This window comes from Carica papaya, chromosome 6 (assembly GCF_054855325.1).
Source record: "Carica papaya isolate Zhongbai chromosome 6, ASM5485532v1, whole genome shotgun sequence".
Classification (NCBI taxonomy): Eukaryota; Viridiplantae; Streptophyta; class Magnoliopsida; order Brassicales; family Caricaceae; genus Carica; species Carica papaya.
In genome coordinates this window covers 30,001,697-30,022,900 of record NC_142314.1, presented here as the reverse complement: position 1 = coordinate 30,022,900, position 21,204 = coordinate 30,001,697, and the positions used below count along the sequence as shown (strand labels likewise).

The following is a 21,204-nucleotide window of genomic DNA, read 5'->3' as shown; positions in this document are numbered from 1 at the left end:
ATTCATAAAACAATATACGAAAGCAGTAACATTATCATTATCATGAAATCATATGAGCTGTATAACATAATACTTATCAAGCCTTTCGTAATTCAATCGTTACACAACATGTTTTCCTCATTTACCAGCCCACTAGTATCCATGAGGATCCATAGGGGTCCCGCTACCCGTTAACCCTTAACACTCGAAATCAGATTCCAGGGCCGTCCCCATACCCCGTCCGGTATGGGCGCCAAAACTATAAACCTCATTACCCCGTCCGGTATGGGTGCCAAAACACATAAGATCTCCATACCCCGTCCGGTATGGGAGACCACAATCCCGGTAGAGTTCCCTACGGACCCGGTCCGTCCACCATCTCCCAGGATATCTAGTCAGGCTGACCCCATTATACAATTACCTATTTACATAATCTTTCATTCTCTTTTTTTTCCTCAGTCAGCATCATTAATCCACATACAAACAAACAAAACGGTAATTTATACCAAACAGACAACATACAGCATCAATATCCCAGTCATTCAATTCATGATCAATAAAACAGTAAAATATGCACACGAAACTATAAAATGAAAACATCAAACCTCATACTGCATTTTAAACTGTAAAATAGGCCAAATAACAGTTAACCGACAAACACACTAGACTCGGGCTCCATTAGCGACCTTAAGCAATTTCACACATTTGTTGATTCAAGAATTACCGTTTTATCATTATTGAACTTTAATACCGTGATAGGAAATAGGGTGAGGGGTCCTTACTCGTTTCGGGGTCCGAACACGGCTTCACAGTGCGCCTACAGGCTGTCCCTAATTTCCCCAGAATTTTTTCCGGGGAACTGAAATGCACTAACGGTACCTGCACGTGTTCCAAAAAAAATCACAAATTAGACCCAAGGCCCCCTTTTGGCCAATATCGCATTTCCGGCACGGCGGCTCCGCCGTGCTCCGGCCACGGCGCCGCCGCAAGCGGCGGCAATTCACCTCGAGTTGGCCGTTTTCAGCCGTTTCCGGCCGAATTCGGCCACACTTGCATTGGTCCCTGCGATAAGACAACCCTAGGGCCCTCGAGGAGCCAAAAAATTACGAAAAACCGAAGCTTACCGGCGGCGGTGCTCTCGGGTGCGGCGGCTCTCCGGTGAGGTTCGTGCTTTGGTGATTCGGCTCCGATCAACTGTGCGGTGAAGGTTGGGTCTCGGTGATGATAAGCTGCAATGTATATGATTGCCGCTCGGAAATTAAGGACAGCAGAGAGAGGGCTTCTTCTGTGACAGAGATGACCTGAGCTGCTTGGAGTCGTGCTGAAGAAAACACAAAGATGGGTGATATTTGTGCTTATGTCAATAAGTAGAGGCCAGTAATTGGTTCTGCGAGTAGAAGGAAAATAAGGAATGAGGAGAACAATTTGAGGGAATTTTTCTGAGTATCTTGCTAAGAATCCATGGAGAAGATGAGCTCTCTCTCTCTTCTCGGCCTCCTCCCTCTCTCTCTACGCCCCTTTGGCCTCAGGGATTCCTCCTTTCTCTGTTTCGAGTTTCGCTGCTTATAGTGGAGCGAAGCTGTTTAGATCAGCATCCCCACACTGAAGATTCTCCAAAAATCACGAAAACCCATCTCTTCTCGCTCGCGACGTGCACGTCTTTGCTTCCTTTTTCTTCTCCCGTTCTCTGCGCCACCACGCTGCTTATAGTGGAGCGAAGCTGTTTAGATCAGCATCCCCGCACTGAAGATTCTCCAAAAATCACGAAAACCCATCTCTTCCCGCTCGCGACGTGCACGTCTTTGCTTCCTTCTTCTTCTCCCGTTCTCTGTGCCACCACGCTGCTTTTTTTTTGTGGCTAAATAAATAATAACTGAGGAAATTACAAAAATGCCCACTTTTTGGGCGTTACATACTAGATATTGTTATGTGGTATACATGAGTCATATTTTTAAAATTAACCATATAGTGTATAATTTATAAATAACTAAAATTAAATTTTATTTATATTTAAAATTTTTAGGTGAATAATTATTACGTTTATTGTAACACCTATCCAGGAATTTAAACTCGAGATAATCAATTTAATAATAAATAAATTCGAAAAAAATTTATTTCCAGTTTTTATTTAAAAATTTGAAAAAAATTGTGTTTTGGATGTATTTGAAAATATTTTCAAAAATCATAACCAAAATAGAAATAAGAAATGACATATTTGAAAAGAAGTATGAAAAATTGGGATAAAAGTAAAAATAACATAAATTTAGCCACATGGATTGCCATGTCAACAGCACGGCCAATCGTCGTGCGCCGTGTGGCAGACATGCAGACACGCGGGTGATCCGTATGCCAACGGATCCAACGACCCAGATCTCATTCCGCGAGCATGGACGACCAAAATCCATTTCATCTTTAAGCGAGATCGAACGACTAGATTTAATCCGATCGTGCGGTCAAGATTCATTCCCCAAATAAGAGTTATTCAAGGGCTAGGAGTGGGCCACGTGTCCCTGCACATATAACTCAAATCGATGCGGAGAGGGTATTTAAACATCACTTCTCGTAAAACCCTAACTCTACCCGCACCTAGAGAAGAAGAATAAAGACAATCAGAAGGAAGCCGACCACCGTCGCCACTGCACTAGAGCCGCTGCCGACATTAGGGAGGTGAGTTTTTTCCCATTTCGCTTCAAAATTCGATTCTAAGCATCCCCACACCCATATCAGCACCGAAAGTCCAAAAAGAAAGTCAGAAATCGAGACCCAAAAGGAAAGTCAAAAATCGAGAGTGGAGCTCGACCGAACTGCTACACCTGCAACCCAAAACTGCTCCAGTGAGCTCGATCTCACTTTTCGTTTCCTTCCATTTTCTGACTGATGTATCCCTAACCCTTCTCTAGTATAGATCAATAGAATAAAATCCCTGACTGCGAGAGATGAATGGCGGAGCTGCCGTGTAATAACCCGGAGCTAAAAGAAAAATAAATTCTTTAATTTAATACGGAAGCGTATAATAACATTAGGGTTTACATTCCTTACACATAAATTTGAATGTCCAATAGGGCTACAAAAATGTCCATTTCATAACAGTTCATAAAAAAACGAAATAAGCATATGAAAATAGTAAATAAATGTTGTAGGGAGGTTAACCTCTACTAACTCTTGACAGGATCCGGGGGACATCTACTCACAGCTCTCTTGCCGATTAGGATATGAGTCTTGATCTTTTTGATCTGAAATAGTTAATAGGGGTGAGCTACAGTAGCTCAATAAGAATATCACATTACTCACCGATACAGAAACTAAAGGTTGATAAAAAACATTAAACGATTATTGGAGCTCTTAATTTAAGTAAGTTCATTTATCCCAAGGAAAACTATTTATTACATACTTACCATTATGAGATTTTCAAATTTAACCTATAGAGACAATAATTTAAATAACATTATGATTTCTTATACAACTCAGTAAGAAAAACAATTTTTTCTCTTTTTATCTACTTACTGGTACCTCTAGGGGTCTATAGGGATGTCCCCCTACACGTGAACCCAATATCTAAACTTGTTAATTATATGGCCGTCTCTATAACCTGCCCAGTATGAGCACCAAAAATATTATTCTTCGATACCCCATCCAGCATGAGGGTGAACCGGGCTATCCTCATGCCTCGTCCGGTATGAGCGAAAAAAATACCCTCCCTCGATACCCCGTCCAGTATGAGGTGATGTTCACGGTAGGGTTCCCTATATACCCGATCCGTCCACCATTTTGCAGGATATCCAATAAGACAACCATTTATTAATTCACATCATCAAGTAATTTCCTATTTATATATAAATTTCACGCTTCACAATCAATCGTAAATCATGCAAAACAAGCGATATATGTATCAAGAAAATACAAGTAAATCATTTAACTATTTCAATAGATTATCATGTATTTAAGTCTGTACAAGTAAATAATCAGTTAAACAGGACAAATAAATAACTAACTGGTTCCGGCTTCATTAGTGACATGTAATTATTCTTAAAGTTTTCTAAATTTTTCAAAATACTATATTATTGATTATTAAGCTTCAATTTCATAATAGAGAATAGGATAAAGGATTCTTACCCAAATCAATGTTTGAAATACCGTATTTTCTACTGTGCCTCCTAGCGGTCCTTGAATTTCTTGAATTTTCTTGTGGACATTAAACGTGCTCCACATACCTAAAAAATATCCTAAAACCCAAAATCGCTGTTAAAAATTCCTTTCGGCCAATTTCAGAATTCCAGCATGGCGGCGGAGGTTTGCCTCGACCTAGCTGTTTTCAGCTGGTTTAGGCCGATTTTACACATATCCCTGCGAAACATATGTTAGGGAGTCTTAGTTAGCCCAAAAAAGATCAAAAAACTGAAACCTACTGGTGGTAGGGTTTCCGGTGCGGCAGCTCCGCTGGCTCTCCTTCATGGCTGTAATTCCTCTTTCAGTCAACCTGCAAAAAACAGAATGGTGAACATAACAGTAAAAAAATTGCACGAAATGGGAATTGAAAAGGGGCTCATCAGAGGGGGTTGCGGGTTTTGGATCGCGGTGCCCCCGCAGGACTTTGCCCGCAGTTTGTGGCTCACCCGCCATTCGTTTTGCTTCGATGGCTACAGATGTGCTCGAAATCATATTCTGAGTGGGTAAGAAAATTTTTACCTTTTTTGATGATCAGAGGTGGCTCCGGTGCGGCGGCGGTTAACAGTCGGCTTCTTCTCTAGCGTTTGGTTCTTCTTCTTTAATCGGGGGGGAGGGGGGGGGGGGGGGGGTGGAGGCTGATGGCTAGAATTTGGGTTTTGTGTAATGTAAAATATTTATACCATCATCCGTTAATCTGGGTCGTCTATCGCAATCGATCTTGACCGTTCGATTGTGTCTACAAGAAAAATGAATCTGGACCGTTCATCGCATTTGATCTCGACCGTTTGATCACATTTAAGAGAGAAATGAATCTGAACTGTTCATCGCGTTTGATCTCGACTATTCGATTGTGCCTAAGAAAAAAACGGATTTGGACTGTCCACGTATGCGGGATCGATCCTGGATCGTTTAATTGCGGGCGCGAGGGATCGATCTTGTATTGTTCGGTCGCGGGACACGTAGATCGCTAGTGTGGCCTCCCACATGACACTGATGTCAGCGCGCTTGGCCACGTGGCGCGCTCCGGTTCATTGAGACTGCTGATTGGGCAGTTCTACATTGCCGAACTTTTTTTAATTGCACTTTGACCTCCTGTTTTTAATTTTTCTTTCAAAAACATCCACCGAACTCAAATTTTCACCCCTTATTCCCAAAGTTATTTTCAATTTCGTCCCTAATTCATTTTTTCTCAAAACTTCAATCAAATTAAAATAAAATAATTTTTTTAATTATTATATATATTCATAATCCGTACAAATCATCATAGGCTAATTTTTGGGCCCGGGTGTTATACACTGCACCAAAAAACTACCCCACTAGTAAGCTTTGAGTTTTCCCTTTTTTCAGCCAACAGAGGCCATCTAATCTCATCTTTTATAGGTTTTCGCACAAAATTGGCCAAAACTGCCGAAACTAGCCAGATTGAGAGGAGACACCACCATAGGCGGTGGAGCTAGCGTTGGAGTTCGGTGCCGCATGACGCCGATGTCAGCGTGTTTTACCACACGACATGCTCTGGTTCACCGTGGTTGCTGACTGGGCCGTCCCATGTGGCAGAATTTTTTTTTTTTGCATTTTGACCTCCTTATTTCTAATTTTTCTTTCAAAAATACTTCCCGAACTCAAATTTTCATCCATATTCCCCAAAATTGCTTCCGATTACGTCTCTAACTTATTTTTCTCAAATAATTTAATAAAATTAAATAAAAAAATATTTTTAATTATTATTATTTTTTTTGAAATATGAAAATTGATCTCGGACCAAATTTCGGACTCAGGTATTATGATTTGTTCACCCCTATTATCAGAATGGGTATTGAGGTGGTGGTATGTTTGACGTCCATTATCAAACAAGGCATGGAGATGACCAGTTAATTAATAAATTAGACATTGGGTTTAAGCATAGGGGGAACTCCTATGAACCCCCAGAGAGGTATCGGTAAGTAGGTAAAAAGGTAAGGTTTGACTATTATTATTTATTGAAATGTATAATGAATTATTATCTTGATTATTGCCTTCACAAGTCGAATTTGAGAACTCAAAAAGTGAGTATGAAACTTATGTTTTTAAATTAAACGAGTTTACCTAAAAAGAAAAATGACTCAATTGGTTGTTTTGTGATTTTTATTAACTTTTGATTTTCCGTATATGTTGATAAATGTTGACGTTTTTACTGGGTTAGTGTAGTTCATCATCCTTATTTAATAATTTCATATCATGAAAACTAAGATCTGGATTTTAAACAACAAGAAAGTTAACGATTAAAGGTTGCATCCCACGTCCTATCAGGGTTACCATGTAGAGGTTGACTCTATAGAATTTTAGTGATATTTCTTTTTGTATTTAAAAATTATATGGTACATAACTTTTAATCAATTAAAAATAAAATTCTATACTTATATTTAAAAAAATTAAAAATATAACTATTATATGCATTATCATAGTAATTTTATCTTTATGTTTTAAAAGTAAATAAAATTTTATTTTGATATAATATATACAATTATGATTATGATTAGCATTAACACATTATCTTCATTTTTTATTTCAAAAAATTAAGGAGATGTATACATATATACAGATCGATGTATCGATTAAATTAAATACTAAAAGATTAAATTAATACATTATTAAATTAATTTTATTTTGATATTTAAAAAAAAAAATAAAACAACAATATATATATATTTTTATATATTTAACATATTATTAAATTAATGTGTTTTAAAGAATTCATAAAAGAAAAAAAAATCAAGAGTCCTAACCTTAATGGATCATTTAATTGATTTATTTACTTTACTGGGAAATGACAAAAAGTAAATCCCAACCGTCACATGTTCCCTTGTTGGCGCCCTTTTTATTTTATCTTCACATTTTTTTTAATATCCTCTAAATTATTATCTATTTTTTTAACTCAAAATATTTAATTTAATATTCCAATTACCTTCTCTCTCTCTCTCTCTCTCTCATACACTCGCCTTTCATACCATTTTCTACACAAAAATTTCTCCACCATTTATTACAACCCCCGAGGAAAAATCAGCGTCAATCATGAATTGCTGATTTCAGTTTAATCGTGCTGCACAGTTGCGTACATCTCTGCTTAGGTTCATCGAGAAGAAACGATGGCCAATCCATTAATGGAGGATTTCATGGACTGCCTTCTTTCCTTCTTTCTTTCTACTTTCTCTATTTCCACAACTTTCCGTGTCTGATTTTTGTCTTTTCCAGTGACTATTTCTGAGTTAACTTCTCTTTTCTGTTTTCTTCCACTCCGTTAATTCCTCCCAATCTTATCTCTATTTGTGAAGAACAATTCTCCACTAATTCTATCTGTCTACAATGCCTCCATTATACTTTCCACTCCGTTGGGAGAGCACCGGAGACCAGTGGTGGTATGCTTCCCCAATCGATTGGGCCGCCGCAAATGGTCTATACGATCTGATCACCGAGCTTCTTCATCTTGACACAAATCTCCTCATTAAGCTCACTTCGCTTCGCCGGATTCGTCGTCTCGAGACAGTCTGGGACGACGAATCTCAATTCCACGATGTCGCCAAACATCGCGCTTATATCGCCAAGAGATTGCTCTCCGACTGCAAAACAAATACTGGTGAAAATTCACTTATTAAATCTGGCTATGGCGGCTGGCTTCTCTACACTGCTGCGTCTGCTGGAGATGTGGATTTCGTTAAACAACTGCTCGATACAGATCCTCTTCTCGTTTTCGGTGAAGGTGAATATGGCGTGACTGATATTTTGTACGCAGCGGCTAGAAGCAAAAACTGTGATGTGTTTAAACTGTTGGTTGATTTCTGTGCGCTGGCGAGCGGTGAAGGAGAGTTAACGAAGAGTGAGAATGAATCAATTTTCAAATGGGAGATGATGAATAGAGCTGTTCATAGTGCGGCTAGAGGAGGTAATTTAGGGATTTTGAGAGAGCTTGTTGGGGATGACGATGCCAGTCGGGTGTCGGAGTACAGAGATGCGCAGGGTTCAACCATTTTGCACACCGCCTCCGGAAGAGGACAAGTTGAGGTAACCTTCTATTTCACTGTATCACCCACCTTTAGACCCGGTCCGACCGAATATTTGGTCGGTTCGTTGATCAGATAGTAATGAATTTTAGATTTTTCAACTTTTTAAGATTCGAATAATGAATTTTAGATTTTTCTAATTGAAAATTATATTAATTATCTAAGTTTAGGAGGGTGTTAAGTAAAAACTTATTTGAAATAATAAAAAAATTACAAACTATTTAATAAAGTATTCTAATGAAATTAAGATTGTCTAATTAAGGATTTCAGTAATTGTATAACTCAAAATTCTATTGAATTTAAAACCGATCGTTATTTACTATCTAATTGAACGTTTTACTTAGATTAAAATTACTTAATTAAGAAGACATCATTTGCGATTATGTTAATTAATTAATTAATTAGTTATATTGTACTAAAATTGTTTAGTTAAGAATATATCATTTGAAATTCTATTAGTTATTGAATTAATTATATTATATTAGAATTGTCTAAGGTTATAAAAATTATATAATACAAAATATTATGCGATTTGTCTGATTAAAAAGTCTATATAATAAATATTATATAATTAAAAAAAGATATGTTCTGTAATTTTATCAACTGAAACATATACTAAAACTAATAGAGAAATATATCTCCTGCAAGTCCACCCATACAGAACTTGCATTATCACACTCATTTAAGACCTTGTTTTATTTTATATATGCAGGTTGTGAAGCATTTGGTATCCTCCTTTGACATTATCACCTCTACAGATAATCAAGGAAACACAGCATTACATGTTGCTGCTTACAGGGGTTACTTACCAGTGGTAGAACTTCTGGTCTCCGCATCTCCCTCTTTAACCTCACTCACAAACAATCATGGAGATACTTTCCTCCACATGGTTGTTGCTGGTTTCCGAACCCCTGGTTTTCGAAGAATAGACCGCCAAATTCAACTCATGAAGCTCTTGGTAAGTGGCAACCTTGTGAACATTCAAGACATCATTAATGTAAAGAATCAGTATGGAAGAACTGTCCTTCACATGGCTGTAATTGACAATATCCAAGCAGACGTTGTACTGCTCCTCATGAAACTGCCTTCAATAGATTTGAATGCCCGGGATGATGCTGGGATGACCCCATTAGATCTCCTCAAGCAGCGGCCGAGATCAGTATGTTCTGAAATTTTGATTAAGCAGTTGATTTCTGCTGGGGGAATCTCCAATTATCATGATAATACGGCAAGAACTATTGTTTTTCATCTCAAAGAGCAGGATATAGGTAGGAGTCCTGGTACTTCCTTTAGAATCCCTGATGCTGAGATATTTCTCTACACTGGAATTGAGAATGGATGGGATGTGAATGGTGATCAGGCAAGCATGGTGAGTCTAAGTACTTGTTTGAGTGAAAAAAGTGATTACTCGAGTAATTCAATAGATAGCGAAAAGACTACTTCAGTTAAAAATGTTGCAAGGCGTTTGAGGTTTCTCCTCAGATGGCCAAGAACAAAGGAGAAGAAGTCCATAGATGAAGAATCTCTGGAAGCTTCAAGTCTGTGCAGAAATTGGGAGAAACATCATGTCCCACTTAGACAAATATATTCATCATCTTCGTCTCTCTTGAAAAACAAAAGAGTGTTTTGTAGTAGGAAAGATCTTCCAAGTCCATCAACCAGAAAGAAATTTACTCGAGGTTTATCACATGGTGTACTTAAGGCAACACCAAACTTAGCTCTTTCAGATCATTCATGTTCCTTGACCTTTTCGGAGAAACTCAAGGATGTTACAAATAGTCCAGGAATGTGTTTGGAGAATCAATCATTGAATGGTAAAATTTCACAACGTAGTGGTAGGAAACAAGTTTCTTTAGATAAAAAGTTGATGAACCAGTACTTGTGTTTTGGTGCCGAAGGCCTGGCTCTGCAAAATTCCAACCATACACGCAGAAATTGGAGTCTTAAGGATGCCACTTCTGTAGTCGCAGGATCCCAAAGTTAATGGAAACACTTTCTAAAATTGCTTACTGTATGTTTTGGTTTAATTTTATTACATTTTTAGTTAATTTTGGATTAACTACTTTTACTTTTAACTCATATATATACTAATACTTTTATATTCACGACTTGACTTAAATTACTCAATTTTTTGTTTTATTTTGATGAATAAATTTATTACAACTTGTTATTGCCGGTTTATTGTATAATTTTTACAGTAAGTGATTATGGGATATTCTTCTGTTTTAAGAATTTATTGCTGCCAGTTTGCTGTATTTTTTATGGCGAAAATCTTAAATTTGCCTTTTGTACTCTTAAAAAATTTTCAATTCAACCTTGATTTAGTTTGGTGTACCTTAGCGAACAGCTGCGATATGTATAACATACGTCATGAATTAAGAAATTGTAGTTGAGAGGAATGGTGAAGTATGTTTTGCAGCAAGAAAATCAACAACCGTTGCTTGTTTTGGTTAACAAAATCTTTCCTACTGGGGAGGGCGCATACAGAAAAAACGTTTAATAGTGAAGCTCTAATAGGGATGATGAAGAAACTGTGAAAGCCAGAATCCGAGAAGGAAACTCATATGTGGACCAAAGAGACGTGCAGAGTGAAGAACCGAGTGCCCTGGGATTCTGAAAATGCAGTGATATGTCCACCCCGACTAAATTTAGACAATTCTCCAGTGAAATATCCGCTGTTTTTTCATTAAAATATTAGGAATTACCTCCTTTTATGATGAAGTGATAACTCCACTGTGTGGAAGAAAGATAAATCTACCATGTCGCTGCTGCTGCATCTTTTCGCAGTCTCAGATAATCTGAGTGGCAGGGAACACACAACGGGTGCCATTTAACTCCCCTGCTTTCTTGTTTCAGCTGTGGATGTTGGGACATTAGATGTGTATTTTGTGAAATTCGGAAGGAAGAAGAAGAATGGGGAAAAACCAAGAAGATATATTGATGATGAACTGAGATGAGAGAGAACTAGAGCAGGAAGAAAACAAAGAAGTCAAAAGAAGAAAACATGAACTGCCTGATTGATTCCCTTTCTTTTACGTGAATGATGAGGAAGGAATAGAGATGTTAGAAATACGTTTTCTGAAATGTCTCAAGAATTTTTCCACTTTAGGTTATATTTTTTTATTATAGAAAATAATGTTTAATTATTAGTGGTCAGTAATATAATTAAAGCATCTGTCAATACACATATTATGTCTTGTTGGTTGCGAATTTTAGTAGCAAGTGACTTGGTTATAGTTTAGAGAAATTATAAATGCGTATTTCAACAGGTGTTGGGTTAAATGAATTAGATATATGTTTAGAGAAGACAATTACAAAAATAAACTAATCAAATTTTAAAATTCATTAACTGAATTTCGATAAATACACACAAGTGTTTGAGATATCATGATAATTAAATTATAAAACTATAAGATTCTAACGCAACATTAACATTTATTTCTTCATTACTTAATTTAATTAATGGTAAATAATAATTCTACGGTGATAGCGTCTCGGATATTAAATCATCACGTTTCATAATATTTTTTAGAGGATTCATAAATGAGAGTAAGTATGAAAATAAAAAGAAGTTTTATAGACCAAAATTCTTATTCTCAATTATAGAACAAAATATCAAAATTACCCTTTACCAATTCTGTGATTTACTAACAACCCAAATTTGGTCCACCAGACTTAGTCTTGTTCAAATCTGGTTAGATCTGGCCAATATTTTGACCACCACCAGTTATGAGCAACAACTGGCCAGCCCCAGCATCCACTGAAGAAACTCTGCAGAAACTTTTCACACTCCACTACTACTTCGCCTGATTTAACTTGTAAAAATCAAAATAAATAATATATAATATATAGGGAAATAATTATATTCACATTCCAAAGATAGGAAAATAATTATAATCGCCTGATTTTTTGTGAATACAGTTATGATGTTTTTTGTAATTTGCTAAAGAATTCAGGCAATTATGTACTTACCTCAGTTGAAAATCCGGTTGGTGATTTTGATCCCAACATTTTCTTTCGTCCCTTTAAAAGTGGATACATGCATGACTAGAAGATTCAAAGTTCGGTTATAAATAGAAACATATAGAAATCGATATATACATATATATATATATATAGGTACGTGTAGAACACAACAAACATACGTACTGAACAGAAAAACACTAATTGATTTTGGTTGATTCCGCTATAATACTCCAAGAATGGCAGATGATGAAAACATTGCTGCAAAGCAGAAAAATCTTGATGATTGGCTTCCCATCACCTCTTCAAGAAATGCAAAATGGTGGTATTCAGCTTTTCACAATGTCACTGCCATGGTTGGTGCTGGTGTCCTCAGTCTACCTTATGCCATGTCTTCGCTCGGATGGTAATATTATCATATATAAATATCGTTTATATATAACTACGTACATATTCATTCATTTTCTTCCAAATCCACATCCAAATTTTCTGATTATTTCTTCATTTTGGATCAAATTGCTAATTAGTTTACCAATCACTCCTTCAACTCAAAGACCATTTATATATATATATATATATGTACGTACATATTCATTCATTTTCTTGCAAACCCATATCCATATTTTCTGATTTTTTCTCTCATTTTGGATCAAACTGATAGTTACATTACCAACCACTACTTACCTCAAAGATTCATACGTTTATATATCTGTAAGAAGTTTTTCCCTATTTTTTTTAAAGAATTATATTATATTATGATTAGTGTCCATATATTAAGAGAATTTCTATTTAACATGCAGGGGACCTGGGGTGACAGTGATGATCGTGTCATGGATCATAACTCTATATACACTATGGCAAATGGTGGAGATGCACGAGATGGTTCCCGGGAGACGGTTTGATCGGTACCATGAGCTCGGCCAATACGCCTTTGGAGATAAGCTTGGGTTATGGATTGTGGTTCCGCAGCAACTGATTGTGGAGGTGGGCGTGAATATCGTTTACATGGTCACCGGCGGACAATCTCTGAAGAAATTTCATAACCTCGTCTGCCCTAATTGTCAAGAAATTAGAACCACTTTTTTCATCATGATATTTGCTTCTGTCCATTTTGTTCTCTCTCATCTCCCCAACTTCAACTCCATCTCTTGCATCTCACTTGCCGCAGCCGTCATGTCCTTGAGGTATATATATATACAAATACATATATATGGATTTGACCGTCCTCTATTAATCAATACTGAATGCTTAGAATGACATCTTTATTAAGGTTTGGACGTAGGGATTCTTTTATTAGAACATTATGTTATTATTAATGTGGTAGTTACGTCTAATTTGCGAGGATCATGATCTGGATCAATCTATGAATGTAGCTATTCGACGATTGCATGGGTAGCAGCGGTTGACAAAGGGATCCAACCAGACGTGGATTATTCGTATAAAGCTTCGACTACACCGGGTGTTGTGTTTCACTTCTTGAGTGCGTTAGGAGAAGTAGCCTTCGCCTATGCGGGTCACAATGTGGTGTTAGAGATTCAAGCTACGATTCCTTCGACTCCCGAAAAGCCATCAAAAATACCAATGTGGAGAGGAGTTATTGTAGCTTATGCAGTTGTTGCCATTTGTTACTTCCCTGTTGCTTTCCTCGGCTATTGGATGTTTGGAAACAGCGTGGACGATAACATCCTTATTACACTCAATAAACCTACTTGGCTCGTCGCAAGTGCAAACATGTTTGTTGTCATCCATGTCATAGGAAGTTACCAAATTTATGCTATGCCAGTTTTCGATATGATAGAAACTGTTCTCGTCAAGAAATTGAATTTCACACCTTCTTTCTCTCTTCGATTTGTTTCTCGAACAACTTATGTTGGTAAGAGCATTGTTTCTCCTTTATAAGACGATTATACATCTCTTATTTGCTTTTATAAATAAATAAATACAAATGGTGAATATATAGGAGTTGGATATATAAATGGCTGATGTGGGTTTTGGTTGATTGCAGCATTTACAATGATCGTTGCAATATCCGTCCCATTTTTTGGTGGTCTACTTGGTTTCTTTGGAGGCTTTGCTTTTGCACCTACAACATACTATGTAAGCACTCTCTCTTATAATTAACGCCCTCCTAATACTATAGAAATTATATATATATATATATATGTGTGTGTGTGTTTTTTTAGAATAAAAGTTTTATTTTTCAAATTACTACAAGACGTAAGAATAGATAGATAATACAGTGTGTTTTGGAAGTCCCGAGAGATTATTAATTGAAATAATAATTACTGACTTAATTATAGGCACAGGAGCATTTAAAGAGAGATTGTTGGGACTAAAAATCTTGCATCTCTATATAATATATAAATTTTTATGGCATACACACACACACACACATATATATATATATATATATATATATATGAGAAAAAATATTTGGGTGTGACACCTAATTACAATATTTAGGAATCTAAATTAATATCTTTTGCATTTAGAAATAGATTAAGATTAATATGAATTAATATATTTCCTATTTGCAGTTGCCTTGTATCATATGGCTTGCAGTATACAAACCAAGGAGGTTCAGCTTATCTTGGTGGACAAATTGGGTATGCAATTAAAAAAAAACCATTTTCGCTCAAGAAATTAATTATTTTATTAACTTGATAATTAATGGATTTTTCCTTCTTTAAATTTGGTTTGCAGATCTGCATTGTCTTAGGGGTTCTGCTTATGGTTTTATCACCTATTGGTGGGTTAAGGTCGATCATCATCTCAGCCAAAAACTACAAATTCTTCTCTTAGATTTGTATTCCATTTGCTTAGTTACTCCGTCTTTATTTTAATTCAACATCGATGTAAGCACACTCTTTTAAAATGTTTAATTTGTTAATGCTCTTAGTGTTGAATAAATTAGAAACTCTGATCAAACAAAAAGCTTCTGGATCCTACAAACTTCTATCAATTATGTGTATATATATAAATAAATAATCAAGTAAATATATATACACATATATAATAATAACCTCAGCCGGTTTTACTGCTGCTTCAAAATGGAATCACTACTAACAACTATGCCGCGGTCTTTACATTGCTAATCTAATCTTATAGGAAAGAAGGAAGGCAGGGGAAGATTAGAAATCAATACGAAGCCAATTCTTTTCTTCAAGTTTTTCACCAAGTCAGACAAATTCTGAAATTAATCTTGTAAATCCATACTTTGTTTTAAAATTGATTTTCTAAAGGAATTCTATGTGCAATTAGAATCTATTTTTCCAAATTCATATGAAATAATTCTTTAGGAGTCAAACTTTTTGTTATTGTACAGAGAATTTACACAAATTAAGTGTGTATTCACAAAAAATTCCATAGAAATCATAAATTTGTTTCAAAAATAGCCTTAGCTGCGACAATATTATGCATTAGTTCAATTCCTAGATAGTTATGGGTCAAAAAGAAATGCTAAGTTATGATGGTAGGAAAGACCCATAAAAAGTATCGACTACCTGAACATGATTGTCGTGGAAAATTCAGAAATTCTTCATGAATTCTTCAATTATCTGAGCAGCTTCATGCATATCCTTCTCTTTGATTTCATTCAAAAGCAAACAGCAGGTCTTATATCTCGGTGTTATATCCCTGTCAATCATCTCCTGGAATAAAAGATAAGCCCACTTGATCTGCTTTGCTCTGCAAAGGCCATGAATTAAAAGTGTATAGGTTGAAACATCAAGACTGAGATGATGCTTATTGACCATAGCATCCAGTAATTTCCTCAACCAATTATCTAAATTTCCAGTTCTAAAACACAACTTGAGCAATGGGTAATATGTCATAACATCAGGCCTGCAATGCTTAGATTTTTCCATCTCTTCCAGAATCTTGAATGCCTTATCTTCTAACTTGTGACGGCAAAACATAGCAATCATGGTATTATAAGTAGATACATTAGGGAAAACACCATTTTTTGCCATCTCCTTTTCGAAAACTCGAACAGCCTCTGTCCGCCGACGAGCTTGCCCTAGCGTATGAATCAAGCAATTGTAAAAGAGAGTATCAGGTTTACATCCAGCTGCTCTCATTCTATCGGCTACTTGTAATGCTTCTTCAAATTTCTCTAACCTGGATAATGAACTCATTACAGTGGTGTAAGTCACTGTATTTGGGGGACAACCTTGAGCTTGCATTTCATCGAACAGTTCATAGACATGCTTGAAATCAGTTTGTTGGCAGTAAAACTGAATGATTGTTGAGTAGCTAATCACACAAGGACGACATCCATGGCCCTTCATCTCTTGAATTGTCCAATGTGCTTCATCAACCCGATTGGCTTTGCACCAGCCATGGATGAAAATGTTAAAGGTGTGAGCATCTGGTGCGATGTATGATTTGAGCTCCAAGAACACAGCACGAGCCTGCTCAACCCTATACTCTTTGCAAAGAGTGTCGAGTAACAAATTCATGGACTCCGTGTTCTTCTTCAATCCAAAATTACCTAATTCATCAAATGTTCTCACCGCATCCTCCCATTGACCAGCACCAGCAAACCTTCTCATAACCTTACCAACTGTGTTAAGCGATACGAGATTACTCCGACGCATTTCCTCCATGATTGATTTCATCTGATCCATCTTTTTGGCTTTTCCAAGTACATCCACCACCATATCACATGCCTCCGATGTGTGTTTATAGCCTGGACGAGATTCAGCCCATCTAAAAACAGCGAGAGCAGATTTCCAGTCATCCTTCAACCTGTGGAGCAATTTATGAACAAGATCCTGAGTAACATGTATAGCACTACATGATTGATCATGAACTAGAGATTGCAGAACCTCAGCATCAGAGCTTCCATTACGGGCTTTGGCCACAAGAATCTCAATGTCAGACTTTGCAGCTGAGTCTACGTAATGCTGTACTCCAACTCGTGATATACACATACTTGTTTTGGAGGAAGAAGCAGGAGGAGACATTTCAGAAGAAGCATGGAGAAATGCAGAAGAAATTGAAGGTTTGAGAAGAAGAAAGGTGTTTCTAAGGCACTTTTCTACTTGACAGAGCATGAAGAGCGGAGCAGAGCAATTTACTTGGTGCAAAATCAGAATTCCCCAGTATCATTCCAAACGCGGCCTTAACAGAGCACACACACATATATATATATATATATATATGTGCATGTATATCTATTTTAAATGCAAGAATGAGAGCAGACTTCTCTAAAGTGAATGGCCATGGGCCACGGCCCATTCTACATCTTCGTTTGATAGTGTTGTAAAAAAAAAAAAAAAAGAAAAAGAAGAAAATCTTTGAAACAAACCGGCCCAAAAATGTTTTATATATGTATCGTGTGTGCGTGTATATATTTACATACCAAACCGAATTAATTTGGATTAATTTTCCTTCTCACTGAAATTATTGTATTTATTATTATTATTTTTTGTTCTTTCAATAATTTGAAAAATAAATATTAAATATTAAAATAAGAGTTTAGTTTCATGTAATTATTTAATTTCTTAAATACACCAAACTATAAACATATAAATATTTATTATATTTTTATCTACGTATCATTTATTAGTAAGATAGCTTATTAGCATGTTCTTTGGTCGTTGAAATCAAGAAACTTAATTTAAAAATTAAAATGATTAATTATTTTCACTTTAAATTTTTGTGAAATTTTTCATAAATTTTTTATTTTGTTTTGGAAATATTTTAAATTTTAATATGTATATATATAATTTAGGGATATCTTTCATTTGGCACATCTTATATATAAATTTCATTGACTTTTTAATTACTCCTTAACTAATTTAATTAAAATACTTATAAACACATCAAAATCGTGTTTCTTCCACCAACTTGTACAAAGAAGAAGACTTATTTATCTTCACACTATTTTCTTGAAAAGTCATGCTCTTTAATTCAATTATATCTCCTCACTTTTATATATATATATATATATATATATTAGTATGTTGTATCAAACTTAATATACCATATGACAAAATTTATTAATTTTATAATTGATTTTTAGATTAGAAGTATTTTTTTTTTTTTACTTTCATGAATTAAAGATTAGATTCTTTACTCTTATCTAATGCAAGAATAATAAATGTATATTATCGTTGTAATTAAAAGAAAAATAATTAATTTTAATTGTTATTTATTTTTTATTATTTAAGAGTAAGTAATTATTAAATATTTTTCTCATGAATAAAATAAAAAATATATTAGAACTAAGAGAATTTGCCATATAGTAGATTAATTTAATGAATTGCTTCAATTAATAAAGTAACGAATTAACTTAATAACATACTAAAATAAAAGAAATGTGTTTTTGGTGATAATTATCAGATTAAAAAAAAAAGAATTAAGTATTTTTTTCAATTTAAAAAATAAGAACTTAATTATATTACTATATATATATATATATTTTAAAGTTCAAATTGAATTTTCAAAGTCCCAAAAATAAAGGTTGACGGGAACGGTCAGCCTTTGATCAAGGGGCCCCATGTACGGATATGATTATCCTCTTATTCTTTTAATAAATTTATTTATTTTTTAAAATATCAATTGATTCTTTCCTATATACGTCGCAGGATATGTCACAATCTTAAATAATACGAAATAGGTATTCTTTTGTTTGGTCACATTAATTGCATTTGTCATCTCTTGCAATATGACATCCAAATCTTTCGGTATTAGCCAACCATCTTTAGATATTAGAAGCCACATGAATTGCCTGGCATGTTCGGGCACTCGAATGGTCCAAATATGCTTTTTACTATGATTTGAACTTTCAAATGAGATAAAATAATTTTAAATTAAATTAAAAGTGAGATTACCATCACTATAGTGACATAAATAAATTTGTCGATAAAAATTGACCTAATAGAGTCCTTGTGGTCCCTTATTATGGGCCATAAAATATTTGAATGGTATGCGAATTCTCAGACAAATTCAAATTAAAAAAAATATTTATAATGATTCAATTTACCGGTGTATACACAAACATTAATAAAATATTATTCAAATAACAACTAGCAAGGTTCTTCATTTTATGCATGAAAAACATATATGATAAGTCTTATTTAACATAACCTAAGTAGATCCTTTAAACCAAGTGAACCGATAACTTTTAAAATTTGCATGGGAAGCTTATGTTTTTTTGAACCACCGCTTTCGTCCAAAAGAGTGGTTAGATTATTAAATTTCTTCACTAAAATCTAGGGGGTCCCTAATAGAAGAGTCAAATGTTTTTAATATGTTTCCATAAAGTTTTTAGTTTACTCTTTTTAGAACTAGCATAGATAGCAGTGAAATAATAGTTTTAATTATTGTAAGATATTTTACAATATACATTTTACCTGAAGGGATAAATAACACGAGGACTAGTGCAGGTGCACCTAAGATTATGATACCCTTAGTTCTGATTTAATAAAATTTTAAAATTGACGAAATTAATTGCTTTATCTGTGTAATATTCGAGCATGAAAATCAGTTCGATATAATTTTTTTATTAATTAATTTATAAAATAATTATATTAAAAGAATTATTTAATTTACTATATTTTAATTTAATTAAATTTTTTTAAAAAAATAAATTAAGGATAAAATTAAAAATAATTTTAGAGAAAATGAGTGAAAATTTGAATTCAGAGAGTATTTTTGAAAAAAAATTAGAAATAGGGGGTTAAAATATAAATAAAAGAAATTCTGTAACGTGAGACAGTTGAGTCAGCAGCCACAACAAAACAGGGCGCGTCGCATCACAAAACACGCTGATGTTGGTGTCACGCGAGGGGCCATGCAAGCGATCCGCATACCTAGCGATCCAACGACCCAAGATTGATCCTGCACGCATGGACGACCCATATGCATTCTCCCTTTAAGCTTGATCGGGCAGACGAGATCAACTATGATGAACGGACGAGATTTGGCCACACCATTAGCTTAAAAAGAAAACGATCGAACGACTCTCCTCACTCCACGTCAACGTAAACGAACAACAAGGATCGAAGAGGAAAGGAGTATTTAAACTCCTCTTTGCAGGGGAACCCAAACCCTAACCGCCAGCCTCCACCGAAGAGAAGAACCAGATGCCAGAGAAGAAAGCCGACCCCCAATTGCCGTCCGCCGCTGCACCGGAGCTACCGCTGACTACCTTTATATGACCATATCAGAGTAAGAGGGACGACGGGTGAACTGGAAACCACAGGCACTCGGCGGAGCCATCGCGGCCAAAAACCTAAAATCTCTCCGATGAGCCCTTTTCCGTTTCCTATTTTACACGATTCTTTTACCATTGTATTCACCGTTCCTTTATATGCATGTTAGCCAGGAAAGAATCCCCAGCCATAAAGGAGAATCGGTGGAGCCGCCGCACCCAGAGACTCCTCATCGATAGGTCTAATTTTTCAGTTTTTTTGACCAACCGAGGCTTCCTAACATATTTTTTTTGCAGGAATGCATATAACACTGATCCAGAATTCTATCTAGTGATATCATTTTATTCTCCACATTACACATATTCCATATCACCCAAGCCTGTAAAACATTTATGTTTAACCCATATGTAGCTGTTAGACTTGCCAAGCTTGTAAAAACACCATTCACATTCCCTTAGACCTATCTTACTTAATATTAACATCACAAGCACAAATATAGTTTTAGGAGAATTTACTTGGATCAATGGTTGATGATGGTAGACTCACTAATATTATCAAAGCAATCAAGAAAACAAAATTGAATAGGAAATTGATCCTCACACTTAACCATTCCATTGTACCGAAGTTGTAAAAGGCTGTACGAGATATATCATTTGTCACTTGAAAAATTTTACCCATAAACCTCTCTTTCTGATTGAAACATCATATAGTTGTTGCTCCAACAATTGTCTCAAAGAAGTGATGGATGAGCCCATTTCTGTTTTTTGTTTCACACGATTCTTTAACTATTGTGTTCGCCGTTTCTTTCTATGTAGGTTAACCGAGGAAGAATCTCCAATCGCGAAGGAGAACCGACAGAGTCACCGCATTCAAAGACCTCCCCGCTGGTAGGTTTA

The 21,204-nt window shown here is 35.4% G+C and overlaps 3 protein-coding genes across 5 annotated transcripts; 2 read left to right on the top strand and 1 right to left on the bottom strand.

The window, feature by feature from the left end:
• Positions 1–7,348: 7,348 nt before the first annotated feature.
• On the top strand, positions 7,349–10,288 carry LOC110816048 (uncharacterized). Its single transcript, XM_022044062.2, has 2 exons — positions 7,349–8,184; positions 8,896–10,288. The coding sequence occupies exons 1-2, from the start codon at positions 7,489–7,491 to the stop codon at positions 10,165–10,167; spliced, it is 1,968 nt and encodes a 655-aa protein (XP_021899754.2). The 5' UTR covers positions 7,349–7,488; the 3' UTR covers positions 10,168–10,288.
• A 2,021-nt stretch (positions 10,289–12,309) lies between these two features.
• On the top strand, positions 12,310–15,367 carry LOC110816046 (lysine histidine transporter 2-like). 2 transcript variants are annotated; one of them, XM_088223096.1, is made up of 7 exons: positions 12,335–12,552; positions 12,808–12,857; positions 12,947–13,330; positions 13,520–14,019; positions 14,152–14,243; positions 14,684–14,752; positions 14,850–15,367. In XM_088223096.1, exons 1-7 carry the CDS (start codon positions 12,466–12,468, stop codon positions 14,946–14,948), a joined length of 1,281 nt encoding a protein of 426 aa, XP_088079222.1. In that variant the 5' UTR covers positions 12,335–12,465; the 3' UTR covers positions 14,949–15,367. The 2 variants fall into 2 exon arrangements, with proteins under 2 accessions (XP_021899753.2, XP_088079222.1); XM_022044061.2 differs by lacking the exon at positions 12,808–12,857 and having other exon boundaries at positions 12,310–12,552; positions 14,850–15,146.
• Positions 15,368–15,494: 127 nt separating this feature from the next.
• LOC110815949 (Tetratricopeptide repeat (TPR)-like superfamily protein) lies at positions 15,495–17,289 on the bottom strand. Of its 2 annotated transcripts, none has more exons than XM_088223094.1 (2): positions 16,976–17,288; positions 15,495–16,895 (listed from the first exon to the last, which is right to left on the bottom strand). In XM_088223094.1, the coding sequence occupies exons 1-2, from the start codon at positions 16,993–16,995 to the stop codon at positions 15,674–15,676; spliced, it is 1,242 nt and encodes a 413-aa protein (XP_088079220.1). In that variant the 5' UTR covers positions 16,996–17,288; the 3' UTR covers positions 15,495–15,673. The 2 variants fall into 2 exon arrangements, with proteins under 2 accessions (XP_088079220.1, XP_088079221.1); XM_088223095.1 differs by having other exon boundaries at positions 16,031–16,164; positions 16,266–17,289.
• Between the last annotated feature and the right edge of the window lie 3,915 nt (positions 17,290–21,204).

Bases quoted from the DNA above. Each gene is read 5' to 3' on its own strand.
- LOC110816046 (XM_022044061.2), top strand. From the start codon at position 12,386: ATGGCAGATGATGAAAACATTGCTGCAAAGCAGAAAAATCTTGATGAT. The intron at 12,553-12,946 runs GTAATATTATCA...TTTAACATGCAG, and splicing joins GCCATGTCTTCGCTCGGATG to GGGACCTGGGGTGACAGTGA. The intron at 14,020-14,151 runs GTAAGAGCATTG...GGTTGATTGCAG, and splicing joins TTCTCGAACAACTTATGTTG to CATTTACAATGATCGTTGCA.
- LOC110816048 (XM_022044062.2), top strand. From the start codon at position 7,489: ATGCCTCCATTATACTTTCCACTCCGTTGGGAGAGCACCGGAGACCAG. The intron at 8,185-8,895 runs GTAACCTTCTAT...TTATATATGCAG, and splicing joins CCGGAAGAGGACAAGTTGAG to GTTGTGAAGCATTTGGTATC.
- LOC110815949 (XM_088223094.1), bottom strand. From the start codon at position 16,995: ATGGAAGCTCTGATGCTGAG. The intron at 16,896-16,975 runs GTTCTGCAATCT...ATTGCTCCACAG, and splicing joins ATGGAAGCTCTGATGCTGAG to GTTGAAGGATGACTGGAAAT.